Source organism: Lissotriton helveticus, chromosome 3_1, assembly GCF_964261635.1.
Source record: "Lissotriton helveticus chromosome 3_1, aLisHel1.1, whole genome shotgun sequence".
In the NCBI taxonomy this organism is placed as follows: domain Eukaryota; kingdom Metazoa; phylum Chordata; class Amphibia; order Caudata; family Salamandridae; genus Lissotriton; species Lissotriton helveticus.
Genome location: NC_136061.1, coordinates 1969818819 through 1969844808, shown reverse-complemented (window position 1 = coordinate 1969844808; position 25990 = coordinate 1969818819). Strand labels below are relative to the sequence as shown.

At 45.6% G+C, this 25990-nt stretch overlaps 1 protein-coding gene across 3 annotated transcripts in view; it reads left to right on the top strand.

Annotated features, from left to right (window-relative positions):
* The window catches only part of ANKDD1A (ankyrin repeat and death domain containing 1A), a 335216-nt gene that overhangs the window by 200322 nt on the left and 108904 nt on the right, over positions 1-25990 (top strand). For all 3 annotated transcript variants that reach the window (XM_078683094.1, XM_078683093.1, XM_078683095.1), the window contains exons 7-10: positions 8101-8199; positions 10640-10738; positions 19435-19533; positions 20207-20305. In XM_078683094.1, the coding sequence (XP_078539220.1) occupies positions 8101-8199; positions 10640-10738; positions 19435-19533; positions 20207-20305 (396 nt within the window). The remainder of the gene's footprint in view (positions 1-8100; positions 8200-10639; positions 10739-19434; positions 19534-20206; positions 20306-25990) is intronic.

Below are 25990 nucleotides of genomic sequence, written 5' to 3'. Positions count from 1 at the left end.
GTTGTCAGCGAATGCTTTGGTTGGTTAATTACGAGGCCTGTAGTTGTAGTTAATTTCTAATGAGGCCGCTTGTCAGCTGTGCACGAAACCAAGCGTTCCTTGCTTACGGTAATACTGCTTTTCGAGAAACAAAAATGGGGAAAGATTATTAAAGTGCTAGAAATATACCCAGGGCAACCCTGTTACATAATGTAAATCACTTAGTGCCCTGCATGCTCTCCTCAAACATGTGCCTTCCTGCTGTTCTGAAGTACACACAAAAGGGGCTCATTCTAAGATCTGCCTTATTACATGATTACAATTTCTTCCATTCGTGATAAAGCATCAGCTTATTGAAAAACGAAAATGTCACACATGAGCAAAATTAAAACTTGGCAGCATGCTGCCTGCTTCCTGCGACTTTGAGGGGGGGGGGGGGGCGCCTGGGCTTCATATGCATGGAGGCCGCAGTCTCTGAGGTCACTTGACGAGGCTGCTTCCACTGAAATTGTTGAATCCTTACGGCTAAGAGGCAAGGCCTGCCTCCCGCCTGAAGGTAGCCACTCAGCCTGACTGCTGCCTTGCTGGTGCCAATCACCTGGGAACTCTGCCTCAGGTGCTGGGCTGTGTATGAAGGCTGACACGTGGACGAGCAGCTGACCTCTCCCGGCCTGCCCTTTACTACCAGGTGCATGACCTGCTGAGGGGATGGCCTTATGCCACCTGATTGGGGATTTACATGCTGAGAGCGAACCACTGAGACCCTACTATGGTCGAACTTGACTTCAGAGGAAGGGGCGCACAATCGCTTCTTGGACATTCCTGACGCTGAGGATATTTGACGGGCTCGGCCACCCCTTCTGACCTCTTCTCTTCTCCAGACCATATGTCCCAGTGCCTGGGCCCTCACCCAGCACAGGCCTACTAAAGCCTTGCATTGCCTAACGGTGGAGGATCTGCGATCACGAGGGGCTGAGCTGCTTGTGGGTGCCGCTTGTTGGCCTATTGGCAGGCAATGTTGTAGCAAGCAGGCCTGAGCCTGGTGTTGTGGTTGCCCGACCCTGCACTAGAGCCTCCCCTTACGGGTTCATTCACCTCTATGGAGTTTACAAATCTCCCTGCTAGGGACGCTGCAGACCTCCCCATCTTGTGGAACCTGAAGCTCACTTCTGCCAGACTAAATACTTTCGGCATATCCTTGCTCCTGACATGATGCGCCTTCTCTGACTGAACCTTGAGACGGGCTGTTACCATCCCGTTGGAGCGTCCTACACTGATCTGGACTTCACCTTTTGCGCAATTCCCTCCCCTGAGTTGGGGGCCGCTGTTGGGATCTGACTGGGAGCTGCCCTTCGGTCCACAGTCATCCCTGTGATGGGCTACATGAAATTGGCCAGGACTAGCCCTTTATCTCCGCGGCTGCCAGAGGTGTGGCCTTGCTTGGCACTTTCACGTCAGAGCCCAATAAACTAGATTCCATCCTTTTCGTCCCCTAGCTATCATGAACATATATTATGAGATCCTCAGTAAAATCCTGGCTACCTAATTCCAACAAGTGCTCTCACAATTGTCCATGCTCAAAATTACTTAGTCCACAGTAGGAACACTTCCCGAATTATCCGTCTGCTGTATAGGATCATTGAGGCAGTATATCCCTATTGGCCTAGGGCTGCTGCCCTTGTAATTGACTTGGAAAAGCATTCGACACGCTGCACCGGGACTACATTTTTCTGGTCGTGGACCGATTGCGTTTGGAGCCCGTACGATTCAGCTGATCTGGCTTCTGTACACAGACCCAATGATCCGGATCCATTTCCAGGGGCAAATATTTGCACTCATTTTAGTGCACAGGGGCACTAGGCAGGGCTTCCCTCTCTCCCTCCTTCTTTTTACTCTCACTATGGAGCCACTAGTAATCCAGGTACACCAGAGAGGGGTACAATCGGGAACCCCCTTCCAGATAGAAGCCACGCAATCTCCCTCTATGCAGACAATGTTCTATTTTACCTCAAAGATCTTGCGCGTGACCATCCTGGTATTGCCCTCCTTTCAGAGTTTGGGAAGGTATCAGATCTTCAGGTTAGCTAGAATAAGTCTTGCCTTTTCCAATTCAACCTCGTGGACCCCTCCTGGCAGTTCAATCTGGGAGAAGAACTAGTTTGCTGTGAGCAAGTCTATCTGATACATAGGCATCCATATTTTCTGTTCTGATCTGGATGGAAACCTAACCTTGGTTGTTAACTCCCTCGACACACAGATAGGATTTGGGCAGACACTCCCATTGTCTTTAATGATGTGCATAACAGTGGCCAAAATGGGAATGCTGCCTCGCCTCTTATATCACTTTCCTAATCTTCTGGTGTTCCTTCCACGGAAATTTTTCCAAGATCTGGAAGGGCTCCTAAGGGAGTTTATCTTGAAGGTCTCGCCCATGTGTGGCTCTGTAGAATTTGCGCCTCCTGGTCAAGCAGTGTGAGCTTGGCACCCCGAACTTTCAATATTATTACTTGGCGGCTCAGTTCCACTGGCTGGCACTTTGGTTGACCGGGCGATACCTTCACAAGACGTGTACCGTTGGACCACCCCGCACCCTTGCTGATGTTCTGTGGCTCTCAACCTCAAGAAGAGTGATCCTTCCCACAAACCAACTCAGCCTTCTCTTGGTGGTGTTAAGTTGCCTGGCTGGAGGCCTATTGATTACCATATCTATTATCCTCTATGCCCTTGCCATACCAAGTGGGCTTACCCAAATCTGTGGCACACTCAGAACCATGAGCTTGGGCCAGCTTAACGGCTCTGGGCGATCTTTTCCAAGATAACCGTCTCCTACAGTTCCCAGAATTCTGCCTTCACAAGGGTCAATTTCTTACCAACTGCCTGATGCAAAGCATCGTCTGATGGGCCTGGCCCATAGAAGATGGGAAAGCACAAATACTCAAGCTGATGAGGTCTCTGCATACTTTGGGCCCTGGTGGAAAACGCACCACTTGGCTCAATAAAGCCCTGCTTACCCACCACACACAGATCTCATTACGAACCAGCTAGATGCCTGATAGAACTAATTTATTAGGGCCCGCCATAATAGGGAATGGGTTAGGGCTTTAGAATACCCGAAAAAGTTTCTCATAATGCTAGACTGGAGCTCATACAATTGTACTTACTACATAGGGCTTACTCCTTGCCCGAACACATAAGCAGAATATTCCTTGGGGCCTCACACTCCTGCGCTTGATGCACAACTACAGCAGCTGACATTAAACACATGCTTTGAGATTGCCCCCTCCGTACGCACATATTGGGCTGAGGTGACAAGTCGCATCAAGACAATTACCAAGCTTCGTCGGATAGACACCTTGGAGATGGTTGCGCTAGGCATTTATAAGTGACCAAAGAAACACTGGCTAGCTTCCCATTTGCTTAATTTGGCACTAGTGCTTGCAAAAAATATTATCATCCTCCATACGAAGAGCACCCGCACCCCCCTCTTCTTAGTACATCATTATGCAGATTGCACACACTGTGGGTGGCGGCTAAGAGTGTGGCTCTTCAAAGAAGAGCCTAGAGGCCAATGCTTACTCCCGTTAACCGTTGATAGGGATATGCTGGTGTCCATGCTGACTGATGTACCTTATAATGGCAGTTTCTCATCCTGAACACCATTCCTCCTTCTCTGAGACTGCATCACCTCTCTCTTATAAGAACAGCTACCCATCTCCCATTCAGCACACCACCTTGCCCCTCGATGGTCAGCCTATCATGTATCCCACTGTTCGTTAAATCTCCCGTATAATAGCATCAGCATTACCCTCCGGCTCCTTCCCCCTTGGTTTAGCCATCGTTCACTCTTATTGTTTTCAAAGTTTGACGCACCGAGCCATTATACTCCGAAGACTCATACTGTCCACCTAACAGCTGTTAACTATATCCTTGAATCCGCCATAAATGACTGCTGTTTTATGTTTTATTGCCCACTGGTTATACAAAATACCAATAAAAACGATTAAAAGAGAAGGAAATAAAAAAGAGAGGCAGCCTCCCTGTGATATTGTCATCACTGCACCCAAAATGAGACCCCAAATGAAAAGGTTTAATCATCCCATCTCATATGTTGTAGTCCCTTACTATCTTGTGACAAGTCAGTCTTGAATATCTGCCATCCATATACCATCCCCCTCATTCTGACCTCGCTTCACTGCAGGATTCCGGCACACTTACATCCATGGCAATTTGGAGTGGCGGCAGTCATGCCAACCGCATGTGAAATTGTTTGATTAAGTTCCCTAGACCTCTCACAGATCTCTAACTGGTCCTAATTGTTTTGTTAGCAGCAGCGAAGTGTTTCGCATGGATTTGCATGATGTGGATACTGCTACAGTGAAACCAAAAGCTTTATGATCAGATGAACTTAATGTCTGTAGTTAAAAAGTTTCTCATAGTCAGGTCACCACAAGTCCATATAACCATGGCACCACAGTCTGAGCTGTACTCCTCCAGAAGTCAAGATCCTGGTGGTGTTGCCTTGAAATTAGTAAATATGTTGCAGATAAAGCTCTACACATACAGTCCAAAGGCAGAAACTACTGACTGAGGGTCCTTAAGATAGGATTCCATTAGTGATGAGGACATTGATTGGAAGGATTGTAAATCTGATCCTTCGGTGTTGCGTTATCATGTGAGGTATGTTGTATTCATTTTGCGTAGATATGGTATTGATACTTGAACCTGCTTGATATGCTATTTCACAGATGTGTAATCTTCACATCGAAGAGCTCAAGGGAGTGCTATATTCTCCAGGTCTTTCAGGAATCTGTGCTCTTCACACTGGGAAACCACTGAGTCAGTGTGATTGAACGTTGGATGTATGAATCCCTCAGACATCCAGGTACAGATCCCTTCCACTATTTAACACAAGATGTGCAGAAAGTCATAGAAACTTAGTCTGACTTAGTGGTACCGTGAATGGTCCGAAAGGAACCTCGAAAAATTGGTATTTGTCTACTGTTATTGAAGAACTGAGGATATGGTGTTTTAAACATGAAGATAAATAACTGAGTGCTTCATATCAAACCAAGTATTACTCCAAAATGATCTCCTATTTTCTAAAACTATTAAACCACAAGAAGTATTTCAAGAGCCCTACACGTTCTTAGTCGGTTATTTAATTGAAAAAGATAATAACGTGATGTCTCCTTTTCATTCGAGATCAGTGAGACCTCCTTTATCTATACGTCTAGTTCCAAAACTGCTCAATCGAGACTCTGTATGTTCTTTGTACATACCCAAACAGAAACTACAGAACTCCACAAATACATCTCCATCTCCCTATTCAAAACATACTCTTTGCCTCGCCTGACATCACTCGTACAGGGGTGATCATTAATTCATCCCTCTCATCTGCACAATTTCCCAATGAACTAAAGGCTTCCAACATTGAGCCAGTACTCGGAAAACAAAAGTTGATGAGGCTGACCCAGCAAACTACAAAAACAGAAATCCTCACCTCGACACATGGCAAAATTATGACACCACCACAGTCTGGCCTGAAGAAATTGGAGTGTTCTGTAACACTCCTACAAAAGTAAGGAATCTTAGTGTGATCTTGGATCCTAACCTTTTGATCCAACCACAGATAAAAAAGTAACAAAAATGTATTTACTGTTTAAGAAACTTGAAAATATTGTACTCTCCTAATACACGTTCTGTACAATAATTCTAGGAACAATTCCAGATTAGAGTTCTGGTGATCTCAAACGGTAGTTGGGATGGGTCTATGGTGATAGTGTCACAGAAGTGTAGCCTGATGGGCCAATTGGAGAAGCCCACCTTTAAGCAATGGATTTCAGCAAATAGAAACTGTTATTAGCCAGGATTGCACTTTGTACTTCAAGGTAATTCTGTTCTTCAGGATAATGTTGTCAGTAGCAGTACATTGTACTGCCTCCGTCTTTTTAGCATACATAAAGGTTACCACCACAAAGGTCTGGCAGCATATAGGCTTTCCTTACAAGCTAAGATAACTTCAAACTTTTAGTCTTTGCATACTCACACCCAATATGCCTAACCAATAGGATTCCATTTAGGGTGGCTCCAGAAGACTAAGAAGTCACTGTCCTCTAAGACTGGAAACACTTGTATTCCAAACCTGCCAAGCCTTACGTCAGTCATTCTAAAGTGAAGAAGCAGCAGTATGGGATGCTGTACCTCCTCATCATCAAGCTCAATCAGTTCTTTGAGCTCTGCCTAGGGCTTTTGGATCTTGTTATTCTTGTTTGAGTTTTTTTCTATGTACTCTTATCAATGATGTGGTTTTCCGGAGGAAGTTCCAGATGCTTCATTTACCTTGCCTTGGAGTTCAGCAAGATGTATAATTTTAAGGATGTCAGGCATGTGTGCTAAACCAGAGCCATAGCAGGTTCCAGTCTGGATTCAGCAGATGAGATGCCACCAGAGGCCACCTTTCCACCACATTTAGCCTGTTTCAATCTGTACTGAATGCAGTTCTTTTGTGAAGGTTTTTCATGCTTCGTTGGTCATTCCTGGTTCTGACTCACATTGTTGGTTATTCCACGTTCTGACTCACGCTCTTTAAAGATCTCGAGGAAGCAATTCACAGGAACCAGGGCATAACGCTAGACCAACTGACTGGCTCTGTGGACTAGTATAGAGTACACCTACATGTATATGATGCCTTCCCTCAAAACCCTTCCAGACGGCATCCTTGCTTCTTTAAAAGTGATGTTTAAGGCATGTGATTCCCAGAAACCTAGCACATCCTTGGCCAGTGACTTTGAGGCAGGGACATATAGGAAAGAGGCACACCATGTGTATGTCCTTTCAAGTCATTTAAGGCACTAGCCAGTGTTAATAGATATGTGACTTCCTAAAGAGGGCCGTATGATCACATGTCATTAATGACAGTCTTTCCAAAACTATGGCGAGCAGGGATCACATAGCCTGCTAATTGTTACATAAGTGCATGGCCAGACAATGTTCATTCTATACCAAGTAAAATATAAAGCAACCCATCTGCCACTCTCCCATACCAGACATTCCTCTTTGGTCCTATTGAGTACTAAGGAATTAGTCAAACCACAGCAAACTTGAACTCAAGTCTGCGTGTAAAGAGGCATTTTATTTCCCACTATCCCTAACTGAAAGTCCAGTTTTGTAATATTGCATACGTATTTTTAGTACTCAAACATCTGAGTTCTTTCTTTGGCAGGAAAAAAAGAAACAATTTATAGGAAACCTATCTATTTGATACAGGTGTTGCATTAGTATTTAATACACCAATGTAGGTTTTTCCTGCTTTATCCGTCTTAATTTAACAATTTCAAGCAAATTATGGTGTGGTAAATTATCTTTAAATACAAACTAATCATTTACTTTCATACTTTTAGAGAAAGCCTGAATATAAATTGTTTGAAGGTCTTTCAATTTACATTTCCCTTTGCCTTGAAGAAGCAACAAGAGACCACACTCAAAAAAACATGTTGGCAGTTTAATGTTTTTAAGGTGATTCAATATTGTTGCAGATTTCTTTCGAGGATGAACCAGTGAAAAGTTGAAAACATATATTGGAGTTTTGAGTACTTATGTAATGCCTCCCAATGACACTGTGTGTGTGTGTATGTGATTAAGTACAACACAAGGGTTTTCAGGTTGTACAACTTAGGTTGTGGCATATTGCTGGTACATTCCACAATTACCCCTAAATGTTATGAAATATTAAAAGCAGGTTGCTTTATACATCGGAATGTTTCTGGTATCTTCAGAGGTTCACCTCTTTCTGGGATAGTGTTGAAGATGGGCCAAATTCTATTACTGAAAATATAAATAGACAAATCAGTTTTTCTTGATATGTGGAATAACGTGTGCACACTTTAGAATTGTAACACATATCTGGAACAACATTACATTAGTAAATATGGAGGTATCTCTGCAGATACTGTATCATCTTAACCTTTTCTGATTATCATTTTAACTTCCTGAAAGGAAAGTCAGATATCTGTTTAACCAAGTGCCGTGTTTTACAATTTAATTGTTAAGTAACTTGTTGGTGTTAGGCGATTGTGCTGATTCTCATTCATGTCAAGGTTTCACAATGTCTTTTATATAAAGGAGGACAACACAGCGCTTCACCTAGCTGCCAAGAATGGACATATTCAAGTCTTACAGAAGATTGTGGAAGTTGGTGTGGACCTTGATGTTAAAAACACAGTAAGCTGTACAGAAAAAAACTGTACTTTCCTATGTTCCATGTTATTCCACCTACCTGTGTTCCCTCATTAAAGGTTATGTCTCTCTCTTATATAACCATTTGCATCCTCTCCCACCATGTTCACCTCACCTACTGCTACTTCCTTGTCCTGTTTACTCTCATGGTGATTGCATCACAAAAGATGGGTTTGTTTCTATATATCAAATTCATCATATTACCAGCTGTGATGAAGTGGTAGTAGTCTGCCCTATTATCAGCCCTGTTTTTAGACACCACTCTAGAGCTGCACTAAGGATAGAGCTTTGAGGGAAATGATTAAGCCCTCCCATATGATTCTGCTTATGCTATAGGGTAACAAATCAATGTTCTGTCACAAATATTTATTCATAAACAATTCATATAAAATTTTACAAAAGCAAGGCCCAAGGAAAGTAAATATTCATGCAGTTATTTCTTTATTTATGGGTCCATATTGGAGTGGTGGCAAAATACAAAAGGGTGCACATTGTTGCAGTGAACTAGCGCAAGAAGTAAAAAATATAAGAGTGTAAACTTATATGTACAATAAACGCAGAGGGTCACAAAAATATGTAGATGTAATTGTATCTAGACACTACTTTATGCACAATCTGTGTTCAGTTTGTTGATATTTCGACCCCAACGCAATATTGGAAGATTCTTCCTCTGGGCAAACAGAATGGTAGAAAGCCACCAAAATATTACGTAGGGTATAGGTTAAAAAAAGGTATTTATGAATAGTATTGAACTCTTCCAGTGATGATTTTGGGGAGGAGCAAAAAGCTGGAGCCAAGAATAGGGAGGCCGTTGCTGTAACAAGTCCCACGTACCCTGCAAACTTGAATGAAATAAGATGATAAATTACTATTTTGTACAACTGGCAGGCAGGTGTGAGCTTTCCAGAAGACTTAACACCAGAAGGTGTCCACCAAGTATTACTTAGGCCGTTTGATGGGTCCACACGGCTTGGTTAAATTGTAATTAAAAAGTGAATATTATTTCAAGAATGTGTATGAGCACTGAGAAGCTATTATTAATTTACTCTTTCATATTGCCCAAGGTAAAAAAATATATATATTGTAGTTAGTTTATACTAAAGAACGATTTTTAGTTGTTTGATATATTGTTCCAACCAGAATGTATTTTCTATTTTAACATTATCTCTAGTGTAATATTTCCATCTCTTGTTATCCCTTTCTGTTCCCCTATTTCTGTTGAATCATGAGAGTGTTATTTTTTTCAAGGTGTTCTATTGTCATTGTATTACTTTTAGTGATTTCCTCCAGCTCAGAAAAGTCGGTGTTGTTCAAAATTTTCAATTACATACTCAAAGGGAGGCAACACCTAAAACTTTGTAGGACCATCCACTACAATACTGATGCGTGTGCAATTTCTTATTCTTGAGCTAAAATAAAAGCGAATATTTGAAAAACAGGGAGATTCATTGTTGTTTTGCTTGCTAAGAGGTTTCATTGTTCAAACATCAGCCAGAATAAAAATGAACTGGCAAAACTGATCTTTTTTTAAATCCCTATAATAACTACTATATACTGGATAAAGTATATCCTATGTTACGTTGTAAGGATATTGTAAGTCACACGGGGTGTCGTGGCCATGTAGTGGAATGGGACAAAGCCGGAGTTCCGTTACAGTAAGAGGGAATTCTGAGGTAACTTGCAATATCATTTTACATATAGTTGGAAGTATTTTATTCCATATAATATATGACCACACATATTACACCATCCCCATACTTAAAATCCACTTTTAAATTCTTGATTTGTGTTCCTTCTAATGAAAGACATGCTCTGACTGCAGGTATGTAGAATCAACACACCAATTTATAGATGGTAATTTGACACAAACACGAAAGGTAAAGCAGTTTAATTCCTTTTCAAAATCTGTGGTAACCTGCTGATAAAACTCCTGCATCCCAATTACGAACTGCATACATTATTTTACTGGGACAAAATACTCCGAAAAGAGCTGTCAAGCTGTTGCTCCTTTAAGTTGATTAAGCAGCAGCTGCAGTTCTGCTCTTTGGCCTGCCTTTCAGATAGTCTGGTGGCTCTGGCATAAGGCATTATGATCTGTCCACTCAACTGTAATACGTTATTACAATACAGTAGCTGTATCATTTCCTTATTACAAGTAGCAATTCATGTCATAATTAGAGTGTAAGAAGGAAATTAGGTTCATGTTTTTTATACAGAGATTTCTTGCTGCCCTGTTTTAGAAGTACCCCAAAATTGCAAGTCTTTGGATGTTGTGATATGTAACTGATAAAACCTGGCAGAATCAGTTTTACTTGGTAAACTATTATTCCACCAGTTCTTTGAATGCTGATTGCTGAGATTAAATCCCATCTGACTCCAAAACATCAGAAGGCAATATGAGCATCGTGGTTTCTCTCATTTCTAGGAAGGCCTGACCGCTCTGCATTTGGCTGCTGATGGTGGGCACCATGACTGTGTGAAACTGTTGTTGGAGGCTGGGGCCAAAGTAAATGCACAAACAGAGGTAATTTGCGCAAAGGTAGATTAAAGGTACTTCAATCTAATCCTGATTTATAGGTGTGATTCTCCTTTCCGGAAATGCCCCATATTCTTTGTTTGTTTCCTATGCCCCTGTTACGTAGACTTATATTGTATTTGGTTCTTTCTGCACCATTGGTAAACTTGGTCTGCCTACACCATCCTTGGCAATTCTAAGCTGTCTAGGACTAGCAAATAATTGAAGACTAAACCTTAAAAAGAAAGGCTCGACCCTTGAGTAAACTTTCAGGTCAGAAGCAAATAGTTGTTTCTCCTTATTTTGTCATTTACCATGCCTCTCAAAAATGCAAGTGCCTAGAGGTCACTAAGCTTAGTGTATGGGCCAGTAAAAACAAGCCTTTGCAATGCAATCATGCAATGCATATGTGAAAGTTAGAGCTCTTGGCATTGTAAATGACAATGTTTTTAGGGCTCGCCTGCTGTGCGCATGCGCATAGCTGGCAAAGCTCTATAGGGGCTTAAACAGACTTTACCCAACTTGGCGATTTGGTGCTGTGCCCGTGGCTTTTAGGTCAATGCGCTTGCGCATTGACCTAAAATGCGCGTGCACATCACCAAATCGCCGTCTGTTCCCTCAGCCGCACTCCTCCCACACTTTTGAAGTGAAGCTTAGCTTCACTTCAAAGGCCCCTGCTGCTTAACACCCTCTCCCCTCTCCGCCCCCTCCCCTGCCCGCCATGTCGCAATTCTCCTCCCCCCTCCCCACAGCAATGCCCTCCGTCTGGTTTTATTTTGTGATGAGTCACGATGACAGGCGCCCTGCCCGGCGGTGCGAGGTGTGATGCATCTGCCTATCACCACCCGAGCATCTTATCTAAATACATTCAATCGTGTTCTTGAGCTGTGAGTGTAAAGTAAAGCGCCTCGAGGGAGGCTCTGGTCGCTAGTCCTGCTTGAAGGGGGATGGGCGAACAGCTCGTGCTCTTTATGTTGCCCAGCAAGAGCCTGAAATGCTTCCCGTGTGCTTTGAGGAAGGTTTGGTGATTTGCTGCATTTATATAGCGCCTTCTACCAGATGGTCTGAACGTATGTAATCCTCGGTTGGAGAGTGGTGTACCTCCCAGGTGATATCATTTTCTTAATTCTACATGGAGATGCATGTAAAAAAGGTGACGACCAGCCACGTTTACCCACGTCAATTACATACTATTGTCGGTCGATAGATCGACCCGTTGTCTGTCGTTGCAGTGAAATAAATTTGGTTCCATAATACACATTTTTTGAAACAGCGGAACTTAAAACGCACTACCTTCACACATTTATGACTACAGTGTCAAAGTCCATTTTTTACAACGGTACAGCAGAATTGACATGGGAAAAATAGTTTTCTGTCTCAGATTGCACATTGCAAGGACTGTTACACAGGGAAAGTGTCTCTAAAAGTCACATGGCCTCTGTAATGTGATTGTGCCGTTATGCACATTTAACACATTGCACCCTGGTCTTGGTTTAATCGTTTTAAAAAATAAATAAAACATATTAATGAAAAATTCAATGGGATGAACCATACATGCAGGTAGAGCAGACTAGAACGTGCTATTTATCACCATTCGCAGCAACATGTTGACCTATATGATGGGAGGTATAGGGCTTCTAGGCACACATCCACCATGACATCCACCGCCACATCCACCACCGCATCCACCACCGCATCCACCACCGCATCCACCACCACATCCACCATCACCACCACCATCACATCCACCACCATCACATCCACCATCACCTCTACATCCACCACCGCATCCACCACCGCATCCACCACCACCACATCCACCACCACATCCACCACCTCATCCACCACCTCATCCACCACCGCATCCACCACCACCACATCCACCACACCCACCACCATCACTTCCACCACCACATCCACCACCACATCCACCACCACTTTCACCACAACCACTACATCCACCACCCCCACATCCACCACATCACCACCACATCCACCACCTCCACATCCACCACCACATCCACCCCCTCATCCACCACCATCACCACCACATCCACCATCAACACCACTACCACATCCACCACCACATCCACCATATCCCCCAGATCCACCACTACCACATCTATATGTGTGTGTGGCTCTGTGTGTGTGTAGGTGCACCCACCACCATCACATCCACCACCACATCCACCATCACCTCCACATCCACCATGACATCCACCACAACCACCACCCCATCCACCACCACCACCGCATCCACCACCACCACCACCACCGCATCCACCACCACCACATCCACCACCACCACATCCACCGCATCCACCACCACCGCATCCACCACATCCACCATCACCACCACATCCACCACCACATCCACCACCACATCCACCATCACATCCACATCCACCGCCACATCCACCACCACCACATCCACCACCACCGCATCCACCACCACCGCATCCACCACCACCGCATCCACCACCACCGCATCCACCACTACCGCATCCACCAACACCGCATCCACCACCACCGCATCCACCACCACCGCATCCACCACCACTATATCCACCACCACATCCACTACAACCACCACCCCATCTACCACTACCACCACCACCACCACCACCACGGCATCGACCATCGCCACATCCACCGCATCCACCACCACCACATCCACCGCATCCACCACCACATCCACCATCACCACCACATCCACCATCACCACCACATCCACCACCACATCCACCATGACCTCCACATCCACCACCACATCCACCACCACCACATCCACCACCACATCCACCACATCCACCACCACATCCACCACTTCCACCACCACCGCACCCACCACCACCACCACCACATCCACCACCACATCCACCACCACATCCACCACCACCTCCACCACCTCATCCACCACCACCACATCCACCACCACCACCACATCCACCACCACCACATCCACCACCACATCCACCACCTCATCCACCACCGCATCCACCACCACCACATCCACCACACCCACCACCATCACTTCCACCACCACATCCACCACCACTTTCACCACATTCACAACCACCACATCCACAACCACCACATCCACCACCTCCACCACCACCACCACATCCACCACCACACCCACCCCCTCATCCACCACCATCACCACCATCACCACCACCACCACCACATCCACCACCACATCCACCACCACTTTCACCACAACCACTACATCCACCACCCCCACATCCACCACATCACCACCACATCCACCACCTCCACATCCACCACCACATCCACCCCCTCATCCACCACCATCACCACCACATCCACCATCAACACCACTACCACATCCACCACCACATCCACCATATCCCCCACATCCACCACTACCACATCTATATGTGTGTGTGGCTCTGTGTGTGTGTAGGTGCACCCACCACCATCACATCCACCACCACATCCACCATCACCTCCACATCCACCATGACATCCACCACAACCACCACCCCATCCACCACCACCACCGCATCCACCACCACCACCACCACCGCATCCACCACCACCACATCCACCACCACCACATCCACCGCATCCACCACCACCGCATCCACCACATCCACCATCACCACCACATCCACCACCACATCCACCACCACATCCACCATCACATCCACATCCACCGCCACATCCACCACCACCACATCCACCACCACCGCATCCACCACCACCGCATCCACCACCACCGCATCCACCACCACCGCATCCACCACTACCGCATCCACCACCACCGCATCCACCACCACCGCATCCACCACCACCGCATCCACCACCACTATATCCACCACCACATCCACTACAACCACCACCCCATCTACCACTACCACCACCACCACCACCACCACGGCATCCACCATCGCCACATCCACCGCATCCACCACCACCACATCCACCGCATCCACCACCACATCCACCATCACCACCACATCCACCATCACCACCACATCCACCACCACATCCACCATGACCTCCACATCCACCACCACATCCACCACCACATCCACCACCACCACATCCACCACCACATCCACCACATCCACCACTTCCACCACCACCGCACCCACCACCACCACCACCACATCCACCACCACATCCACCACCACATCCACCACCACCTCCACCACCTCATCCACCACCACCACCACCACCACCACATCCACCACCACCACATCCACCACCACATCCACCACCTCATCCACCACCGCATCCACCACCACCACATCCACCACACCCACCACCATCACTTCCACCACCACATCCACCACCACTTTCACCACATTCACAACCACCACATCCACAACCACCACATCCACCACCTCCACCACCACCACCACATCCACCACCACACCCACCCCCTCATCCACCACCATCACCACCACATCCACCATCACCACCACCACCACCACATCCACCACCACCATATCCCCCAGATCCACCACTACCACATTGTGGGCGTGGGAGTAGGGACGACCGTAACACCAGGTGTAGGATTTAAAGAAGATTTTATTTTCACGGTTCTTATGGGCTTTGATATAAACGTCTTTCTGGTCCTAAAGGTCAGTCTTTCCCGGGCAAAGGTACTGGGGTCCGTGGCGCTGGTCTTCTACCGTTTTCCTCACTCAGGAAGAGGGGGTCTTCACTCCAGTTATCGATGGATTCGCCACATGAAAAGAAAGACCAACAAGAAGGGAGGCCGTTAGGTCACAGTCCTCTAGTAGGGTTGCACCAAGGGACCCAGGGAGTGTGAGGATAAACCCGGTGACTCAAGCGATCTTTACAAACAGTGCTCCGTGTAAGACATAGAGAGGGGTGGGTTTGAGCAGGGAAACAGGGAAGGAGAAGGGTGTTGGAAGGGTAGGAATAGCTTAAAGGGAAGTGAGAAACAGGGATATGTACACGCTATTCACTAGCACTCCGTCTCCCCACCCAGGCTGCCCAACGCCGCCGTACCTGTGACAGCCACACTCCTCCCTCGGGAGTGTGGCACGGCGGTTCGCAGGGTCGTTGGCCTCCTGGCTCGCCTCTTGACTCGGACCCTCCGTCTGCCCCTCCGCGATGTTCTGTTCGGTACTCTCGGTCCCCTTCCTCAACTCTGCATCGCTCTTCCGCTCCCGCCTTCTCCTCCGCGGTGTCTCCACACCCCGTATACAGTATTTCCTGGCTTTTCACCAATCCGATTCCCGTGAAGTCCTGTAGTGCCGGGCCTTCCTCCTTAGGTGTCGACGCCCACTTAAAGGAGCCGCTCTCTTCGTCCACGCTATCCGTCTCGTTTCGTCCGTCCTCCCACTCGTTGGTCTGTGGAGAAGTCGGAAATGTACAGTCAGAAGGGCGCGGGCTCCACCATTCCCGAGAGGTCTGTCCTCCTACTCCTTTACACACATCTATATGTGTGTGTGTGTGTGTGGCTCTGTGTGTGTGTAGGTGCAAATGCAATGTTCTTAGATTTTCGTCACAATAAAATACACTGAACATAATCTTCACAAAAGTTATTTACAAACGTTTAAGCTATTGCCATTATAAATTACAATAACTTTTATTTAAGTATTAATTATTTACAAAATTAAAAGCCATTGTTATTTGTAATATCAAGACATCTAAGTCACGTAAATACAAAACACATTGCATTACAAATGCTATATGTCACATTTGCAAAAGTTAACACTATTGACATTGTAACTGACAAAGCTATTAATTTTGCTACTTTCAAAACCAACACATAAATAAAAAAAGTGTCATTTACAATACCAATAGCTCAAACTTTCCTAATGCGAGACCTATTGCATTTCCAATGCTTGTTTACTTATGTTGTCCAATGTTAAATGTCTTTCTCAAATTAACACCTTTATTTAACATTTAATATTTCAAACAGACCAGTGAGAATTACACTTACGTGACAACAACCTGCTCACTCTCGGGTACCCAGAAGCCCCCAGGAAATAAAAAGAGACAGCTGGCACGATCCCCCGAATGCCACATGGCCAATCATAGTCCCCGCTCTGTCAGGATCCAATGAATTGCACAAGTCAATAAATTACGATTGAAAAAGTACTACATCCCCATCCCCTGCAGTAAACTTTGTATTGTAAGTCCGTTCCCAAACATAATGGGTATGCCATGTGAAATTGCATCTCTAGATCGTTTGTGCTGATGCTTGACCGATGAGTCAGTACAGTAAAGCATCCTCTGAAGCACTGTGTGTGTGACTCCGTGGTGACCATGTTGAATCCCAGCAAGTCCCTTCCGCCTTCCGTACTGCCAATGCTAACTGACTAAACTACCGGTAAACATCTGTTATTCACAAGCATGTCTGGCAGCGAATGTGAGCTTTACAGATGCACATGATACGTACTACATGGGTCGTTTTAGCCAATATTTAGGGGGAAAGTGTGCACAAAAAATGCAATATTTGACCTATATTTCGCAAGATATATCTAGAACAAGGTGAACTTCCCCACCGCCGGGGCGACTCAGGCTTGCCAGGTTACCAAGAGTATAGGGACGATTGCACCATGACCTTACTTGAGGACTTTTCTTGAGGAGATACAAATGCAATAACATAACTACAAATACAGATGGAATACACAGGAGGGCAAGTCGGCAGCAGCAACATATTTTAATGGAGCGACGGGAAGAGAGGCCAGGACTAGTGAGGCACTTTACACTGAACAGCAACAGAAATATGTCACCATTTTGTCTGCATTTGGTTCTGTATGAAGCTGTGGATGTCTCTAGGGCCACAGAGACGATGCTTTTGGAAAGGCCCTGTGGGTGCTGTTAAGCAAAATAAGCACCAGTACGTTTTATTTTTCTTGCAAAGTTGCAGTTCTCTCGGGAGAATTACTTGAAAGTAATTGTTTTTCATTGATTAATACATAAACCAGAGTCCATTTATTTGAGGCGCGTGCTTGCTTTAGTCTAAAGGCTTTGGAAAGCACATGTACCTATTAATCCTCACGTCCGTTGCAGTGTCGGGTCTTTCTCTGTTTCCAAAAGAAGGAATGAACCTGACACGAGCGGTAATGTGTGGTGGACGAAGGCTTCAATTCAGAGGTCACTAGCAGACCCCGTAGCAGTCCAGTGCAGTCAACTTCATTCCGTTTCTTTTACCTCTTCTGCCTCACAGCTATTGAAGGCATTTACCCTGATAGACAACGTGGAATCCTTGGCAAACACACAATAAAGAGCCCATAAGGACAGCGCTTCGTCACTCCTATTGAATTCCAGCTTGGTCAGCATGCGTGAGCTTTTAAGCCAGAGACTGGTGATGCGGCGCTGCTGTTAAAACCATTTTGAAGGAAGCATATGCAAAAGAAAATGCAGAAATTGAGCTCCATTGTATACTGCACTGGTCAGCAGTAGGTAGCTTTTGCGCTGGCGCCCACTAGAGCATCAATGTGGCATCACGCTCAGGTGCTCCGTAAAGAGCAGGGCACAAGTCCTAAAAAAAGAAGTACCTGATAATTTCAAGTAGCTTTTGAACCGTGAATGTAGTTATTATTTTTAGAAATAAGTGTATCTCACTATCTAACTTCATGCTTTGCTGTTCTTGTCGCAGATGGGAGCTTAAAGTAAGAAGCTCAGGTGATTGGGTGCCAGCGCAGGTTCGAAAACCATCCAAGGCGGCTCAGCCTCTCAACCTTGAGCACTGTGATCTTGGGTGTAAATAGCAAGTTTATTACCGGCAGGCAATTTAATTTGCTAGGTTCTTTTCAGTATGTTATTACTAATATTACCATTACTAGTCTATTTCCACATTGTACCTAACTGTATAAAGTTCTGCAGAAGTCCTCCTGTTCCTCCCCAGTCAAATGGAGTTAAATACTTCATGACCTTAGCTCTTAGTCCACTCCTGTCACCTGCATCTGTGCACCCCCCCATCCTCCCACAAAGCATAAAGGTCATGTGGCACAAGCCATCTATAAAACTCCCAATAAACTAGTGAGATTTTCTACATGGTGTGTCTTGCTGGACACAGTCTAGTGTTTTACCAGCCTCTCCCTCGAGGGCTGGCCCATACACTCACCTCACACCCATCCAACATAGGTGTCACCGGTCGGGTGACGTTGCCAATGGCCAGTTCGGAGTAATATACTAAGTGTCTGTGTCATACTTATTTACAATGTATGTGGGCCTATAGCCCATAACTTTATACCACACAGGTGCTTGGAAGCCCAAGAAATGGAAATAACCCCATTTACTACCATGCGTTAGCCAAAAACCACACGGAAAATGCAGGTGTGATCAGGGGCCACATTTCCACAAAAGGGCAATTATTGGGCGATTCGTAGCCTGCCACTTCGCAAATTGCCATAAACATGCCAATAATTATTAAAATGTGTACACCACAACTTTTTTTTCTTTTTCTTTACCCCTGTTCCACCCCTTTCAGAAAGTCCCACCAGAGAGTCAATGCAGCCCCTCTCAGGGGTGCTGTCTGTGGTATTGGAGGTGTGACGTAGCGGCTTCTGGTTGTCAGCGAGTATCCTCCCCAGAGCAGGAAAGCACTGGGAGGAAGTGGGACGGAATGGTACTGAGCAGAGTTACTGAGCAGTGTGGATAATGTGTGTAATGACTGAGGGGGGAGAGGTCGTGAAACAAAAAACAGTGAGCAAATATTACTGCAATTTACTGGTCTCTCTGTTCATCAGAAAAATATGAATTGCCTTCACTATGCTGCATTTCACGGATATGAAGATATGGGCAGACACCTCATCGATGCAGGCATAAACCTGGACGCTGTGAACCACGTAAGTAAGGTATATCTGGCAATTCTGTATGACTGAAGATTGCGTCCTGTGCATAGCGCTTTAAAGTTTATGCAGACTTACATAGCCTTAGAAGCTTATGTCTTTTATAGATAGATTAGAGGTGGCGTTCACAGCTCCGTCTTCCTTGCACTGTTCTGCACCTTCAGTCCCGGCCTCTTAGGCCTTCCAGGGTTGTGTAAGAGATTGACATGGCATAAGGCCTAGGATGCTCCTCCTGCCCTTCACCCACCCCCCCTCGTACGCCCTAATTTACCTCTCGCCTTGGCTCCCGTACCCTCTCATTGCCAATATATTCATTAAGAGCTGAATCACATGCCACGTGGCCAAGTGATGGCTAGAGGCCCATCTTTCCAGTCAGCTGAATTATAGGGGTCCTATAACCATGCATGTACTCTCAATTGTCAGGACAGGAGGGTTCTCTCCTTCCTTCAATAGCTTTTATGAGACCATAAGTGCAAAACACGACCTTTCTGGACAACCTGCTCACCTCTGTCCATGTGACCATTGTGGAACCGTATCTACCTTTCCTTTTGTATGTGGCGTATCCTATAAAACATTCCGCAGACTACAGCATACTAAGATATTTTTGGAACATCATGGATAGAAATAGCTCCTCTTGGAACTTGAAATCTCTATTTTGGTTTCTTCACAGCAGCTCTCATCTGCCTTGCATATTGCGGTGCTGCAGAACTTCCCTTCCATGGTCAAACTTCTCATCGACTCGGAATGCGACCTGAATATTCCAGATTATGTAAGAATACTCAACAGAATGTTTTTTTCTGAAGCAAAACGCCTGCTAAATCGCTGCTTTTTATTAAAACGCACCTGTAATTCTTTGTGTTCCCGTATATCTATTTTGAGATAAGAAATGAAACTCGCAATTATACTACTCTTTACTGAAAACTAAAAGCATGTGGGCAATTTAAGCTATGCATGGACACAGGGGAGAACTTGAGATCAAAGGAATAGAAATGTGGTATGTGTAACTCCATCCTGCTGCCAAGTATTATTATGATAAATGTCATATGCCCATTCCCCGGTACACCTCGGCTGCACTCTCCAGGCATGTCTACATCCCTTCTTCTTCATCCCCATGTTTATCTGCTGACAAAGACTGAGGATGTACCATGCTCCATGTTATGGCCACCGGGACTGCATAGCTGACTAAATGAATGAATGAATACAATAATTCATTGCATAATAACTTAAAATCCTCGCATAGTTGACTGCTTTTAGGGTTTCATCTGGTGCATTTTCATTAACGCATCCCACTGGATACCAGCTAATGCTAGAGGGTCCTGAGACATAACAGTGTTTGTCCACAAGGTAGCGCATCTTTAACTTATGCACTGCTGCTTTCCCGGGACGTTGCTGCACTGTCCTGACACCATGCCCTGCCCCTCCCCACCCCCAGCATCATACCCTTGTTCATTAATCAAGGGTTGATTGGTCAAGACCCAGTGCATGGGGGAAAATCTTTCAGCATCATTTTTCCTTGAATTTGGTTATTGTGTGCTAGAGCCATCTATAAATTATTTCACAAGATGGTTATCTTTAATTTGCATGTACAAGCTGTTACTTGAGTCTGTCCAAGTGTCGATTGGTGTAGAGATATTTGTGATTTTGCTTATGTCTGTGGAGATTAGTAATGCAAGCATGCCTTAGGCTACTGTAATATACCCTGTATCAGCCTTCAGAAAAGCAGCATGAACTACATAGAATTCAGAACCATGCAGCATGGATGTGGCTTAGCAAAGAGAAAAGGCCACGTCAATCGCACTCTAAACTCTGTACGCTGCCTAGCCTCGAATACAAGATCTACTTCAAGATCCTATGCACGATGCCTTCTTCAACCAAGCCGAAATGACCTGCAAACACACTATGCTACACTACATGCGCCTGCTGGGCCAATAACTTTGTGTTCAAGATCTACGGAATAGTGTGGAAGGGATACTGTGCGCCTGGTTGGATACCAACCATTCTTCCCTCTCGTTCATTGCAACCTCTCTAGACTAACGAGCATTCTGAGTAGACCATGAAGCTCTTTATGTCATTCATTGTCAATAACTTTCAAATGCAGGTCAAAAACTGGCTGTGGGGTGGAGTGTTAGGGTGGATTACTCTTGTGCCCCAGCATCAAATTGTACTGAAATAAGGAGAGCCCCATTGCCACGGCACTTTTCGTCATACATTCCTACATCTGCCTCAGAATATCCACCATCTTGGGAACCTATGTAAAAAAATAATGCAATTCCATCCCTGTTGGCAATTAAATCCCTGTCTTAAGATCCGCTGCTAAGATGCTACTCTAACCCCCTTTACTCTGGGGCCACTTGCAATGGTGCTCATTCTCCTGTAGGGCCTGCCTTTGGAACACAGTGTAGACAAACCTCCTGTTCTCTGCTCATCATCTTAATTATCACAAGGTCTTCAAGAGCAGATTGATTTTTTGATCACTTTCGGCTCCTAGTACGTGTTTGCTAGAGCTCAGCTAGGGGAAGCAGCTTCTACTTGTGGCTTGCACATTGCTACCACCGCAGTGCCCTTTCTAGCTTTAGCCTTGAGTCATGGAGGGAGAACTGCAGCTGACAGTAAATCGGACCCTGAGTGTCCAGTTCACTTTACGTCGTTTCCAGGTTTTTTTTGTGTTTAAACACATTTTATTGATTTTCACAATATCAAATCGGAGACAAGCACTGTTTTCATTCCACATCTCTGGGAAAAACATGATCAAATTAGTGACCTAGCTGCGGACCACAGTTCCCTCCTTCCCCCACTCCTCCAAATGACATTCTTCAACTGGCATCAAGCAGCAGAGAAGGTACGTATCTACTCATGTGAAGTCCCTATCCTTCGAGCCATTGAGTCAAGTACAGTACCCCCATATCGGGTCAGGTCTCCCCATATCTTTATATGCTTATGAGGGCAACCCACTGCTTCATACACTGGATCTTCCAGTCCCATGCATTGGTCGAGTCTATTCTTCCAACTCTCCAGGTGTGGGATCCAGACTGTTCCACACCCTAGCAATGTCTCTTTTGGTGTCCAATAGAGCAATTTCAAAGAAATGCCATTTCATAAGTATTACTGTCCAGATCCACATTAATGTGTAGGAGAACCATCTTAGGGTTCCGGGAAAGTCGACAACCCAACACTTCCTCATCCGTTGACAGAACCTCATCCCAGCAAGGAGCCACCTCTCCCAGCTCCAAACTGTATGTAGCAAGTCACTGAGATGTATTAAGCTATGGAAGAACGATGGAGACTCAATCGGCCCTTTTGTCCATAGGCGATGGTGTGTAAAATAAGTGCGGTGTAAATAGTTTAATTGAATAAGACGGAACTGCGATGCAAATGCAGCTTTTCATGGTTCGGCACATGCTTCCCTCCAGTCATCGTCAGGGGACCTAAGCCTCCTTCCAAAGCTCCTCAATGACACATGAAGGAGTTTGTTTATACCCAGTGTCCTGTATATTTAGAAAGTAATGTGTTCCTTGAGCTCATTCAGCAGTTGTTTTAGCCTCCAAGGGTTTTATGTCTGGGAGCTCTTCCTGTCTCCCAATGTGTGGGATAAGGGAGTTTCGATACTGCAGATACCTGAGAAATTGACTACAATGGAGTTCATATTCAGTATGCAGCTCTGCAAAAGATTTCATGGTTATCCCCCTCATTACATCCACAGATATCCCGATGGTATTCCATTATTGAAATCCATTCAGCTGGACACGTGTAGGAGCTAAGTTCCCACCCTCAGTGGGGTCTCCTATGTTAACCTAACTCTCACCCCAGGGGTCTACTTGTATCTTGACTGATCTTCAGTACTACCTCAGTAGCTGGTGAGAGAGAAATGTGGGACGTATCACCGTAGTGAAAATGGTAGAGCTGCACCTCCTGCATCGCCCACTTTTCGGATGTGAAGGCAGGATTACCATGAAAGTGATACCACCACTCTTTCAGTATCTCTAAGTGAGCAACTTTGCAGTAGGAGGCAATGTTAGCATTGGCTATTTGGCTATGTCTCCGTCATAGGTTGGCTTATAGCATTTTCCCAACATGATCCTAACCACCTCATGCTTCCACAGGAAACCTCTACGAATAGAATTCATTTTTACAAAGAAATTCCATGGGACTTTGTTTCAGGAAGTTCTGATGTTGGTAGAGCGGCCAGGGTAGGACCATTACTGAGTGACCCAAGAGGGCCAGGTATAGTCCTGACCAAAATCTAATGCCAACAGAAATCTGATCAAGCTGAGGTTGGATATTCATCATCCAGGCTCTTTGGGGATGTTATATATTGGATATGCCAGATACTTGAATCCATCGAGTGCCACCTGGATGTCCTGTGCCATTTTAAGTCTAAGGGTAGTTCCCCTAAGAAAAATAAGGAGCATTTGTTCTTGTTAATATGAAGGCCAAAGAAATGTCCAAATATATGGAGGATCTGTAACATACGAGGACCAGACCAGTGCAAGTTGTTGAAGAACACCAAGACATCATAAGCGTAGAGCTACGCCCTATCTTCAGTCCCCAGTGTCCACCTAAAACCTTTGACCTGATCGTCCATCCTAAGGTCACCTACCCAAGGGTACAAATGTGACAGCAAACAGCAAGGGAAAGAGCGGGCAGCCCTTCAAGTACCACAACGCACCCGAAAAGCAGAGGAGGTGGCCTTCGGACCCTAACCTGTGCTATCAGATATGTATACAGCAACTGTACATATTGACTACATTGGGGAGCATCGTTAAACCTTTTCAGCATTAGGGATAAATAATCCCACCCCACAGAGTCAAAGGCTTTTTCAAAGTTGGTGAGCAAAAGTGCCAATGGACCTTGTAACTTATCAACTGGAGCGAGTGAGTTAAAGACCCTCCTAATGTTATGTCTCATTGCTCATCCAGGCATAGAAGCGGATTGGTCCCTGTGCACCCACCCGTCTGTCCCTTGGACAGGCGGCTAAAGGGTCTTGGTAATTATCTTTGTTTCAACATTAAGGACCAGATTACGATGTCAGACATACTGAAGTCCATCCGACATCGTTTTGGAACTGGAACCAAATGACCTCCTGTCGTCGGTTCCAGCCCAGCAAGTAGGATGCGCCCGAATCCTTTACTTTACAATGGTAGCATGTGTTCCAAATGGAATGCATGCTGTCATTGCAGAGAACAGAGGTGCAGTTCATCCCTGCACCCGGTCACCGGGTGCAGGGATCAACAGGGGGGCACCTAGGCCGCCATTTGGCAGCCTTGCACCAATGGGGGCCTGCTGGGGGTCCCCAAAGCCAGGTTCCCAATGTCTTTCTGTGTTGGAAAGCCCGGCACAGTGGGAATCTGCCATCGTAATCCCTTAGCTGGAAATAGCTGGCCAAGGGATAATTGAAGGCTTTCCGAATGGCAGACTGGCAGGGCTTTTTACACATGCAGGGAGCCAAGTAATGAAACAATGAGATGTTTCTGAACACGTGAGTGCATTTACACTCGTATGTCCAGGTCTTTGCTTTTCCTTTCACTAGAAGGATTCTTCTAAAACCAAAGCCAACAGGAGAAAGAGTCCCCAGCAGACCTGTGCAAACTGAGCGCCTGTCCTGGAGCGGAGTCCATCAAGGGGTAAATTCAGAAATCTTGTGGGGTTCCTCAAGCACGCAGTGAAAAGAATCCGTGACTCTTCAAAAGAGTCCCAGCTGAAGGCACCTTTGCACCGAGTCAGCAGGGATGCCTCTTAGAATCCAGCCCACTTTTGTGGCGTAATATTACGAGACGAAGGGATTTGTCCGCCATATCAGCATCCTAACCCTGTGTCAGCCAGAGGCTACTGCTGTGTAGACACGGATTCCTTGTGAAGGTCAGAGTACTCCGCGTAGAGCACTGGAGCTATTCTCATGTCCGGTTGTAAAGTCTCTTTATTCTGCTCTTTGAACGCTTTTAAACCAATAATAAACTTTCACTGTGGGGTAGCTCCTAAGAGGGAAAGATGCTCATTAGACCAAAACCATGTATCCAGCCTGCTTTGTTTTGAATTAAATGCTTTGTAGGGGTTGTAGGGCTGAGACCCAGAGGTTTCATGGTGACCTGGGTGGTTTTAGAGCTCTGCTGTGAGACAATCTCCCGCTGAGTGGTCGAAAGACGCACTCTAAGCATCCCAGCCGTGCCGTGCAGGGCGGTATCCCTGGAAGAGACGAGGCCAGTGGCGCTCCGAGGTGCATCCTGAGGGCCCCACGAGGTATGATCGTACATTAGGATTGTGTTTTGCATTAGTGTCCAGTCTCGTGCACCACACTGTTCTCTGTGTCTGGCTGTTTGTCCTTGGCAGTCTGGTGCATGGTTGTGCTAAGAATGCCAGAGTTTCCTTTTAAAATTTAAAGATAACCAGCGAGAGAAAAGATTATTGAAATTTGAACATCTATGTGGTTGGTCTGGAGAAAGACACATCACCACACATT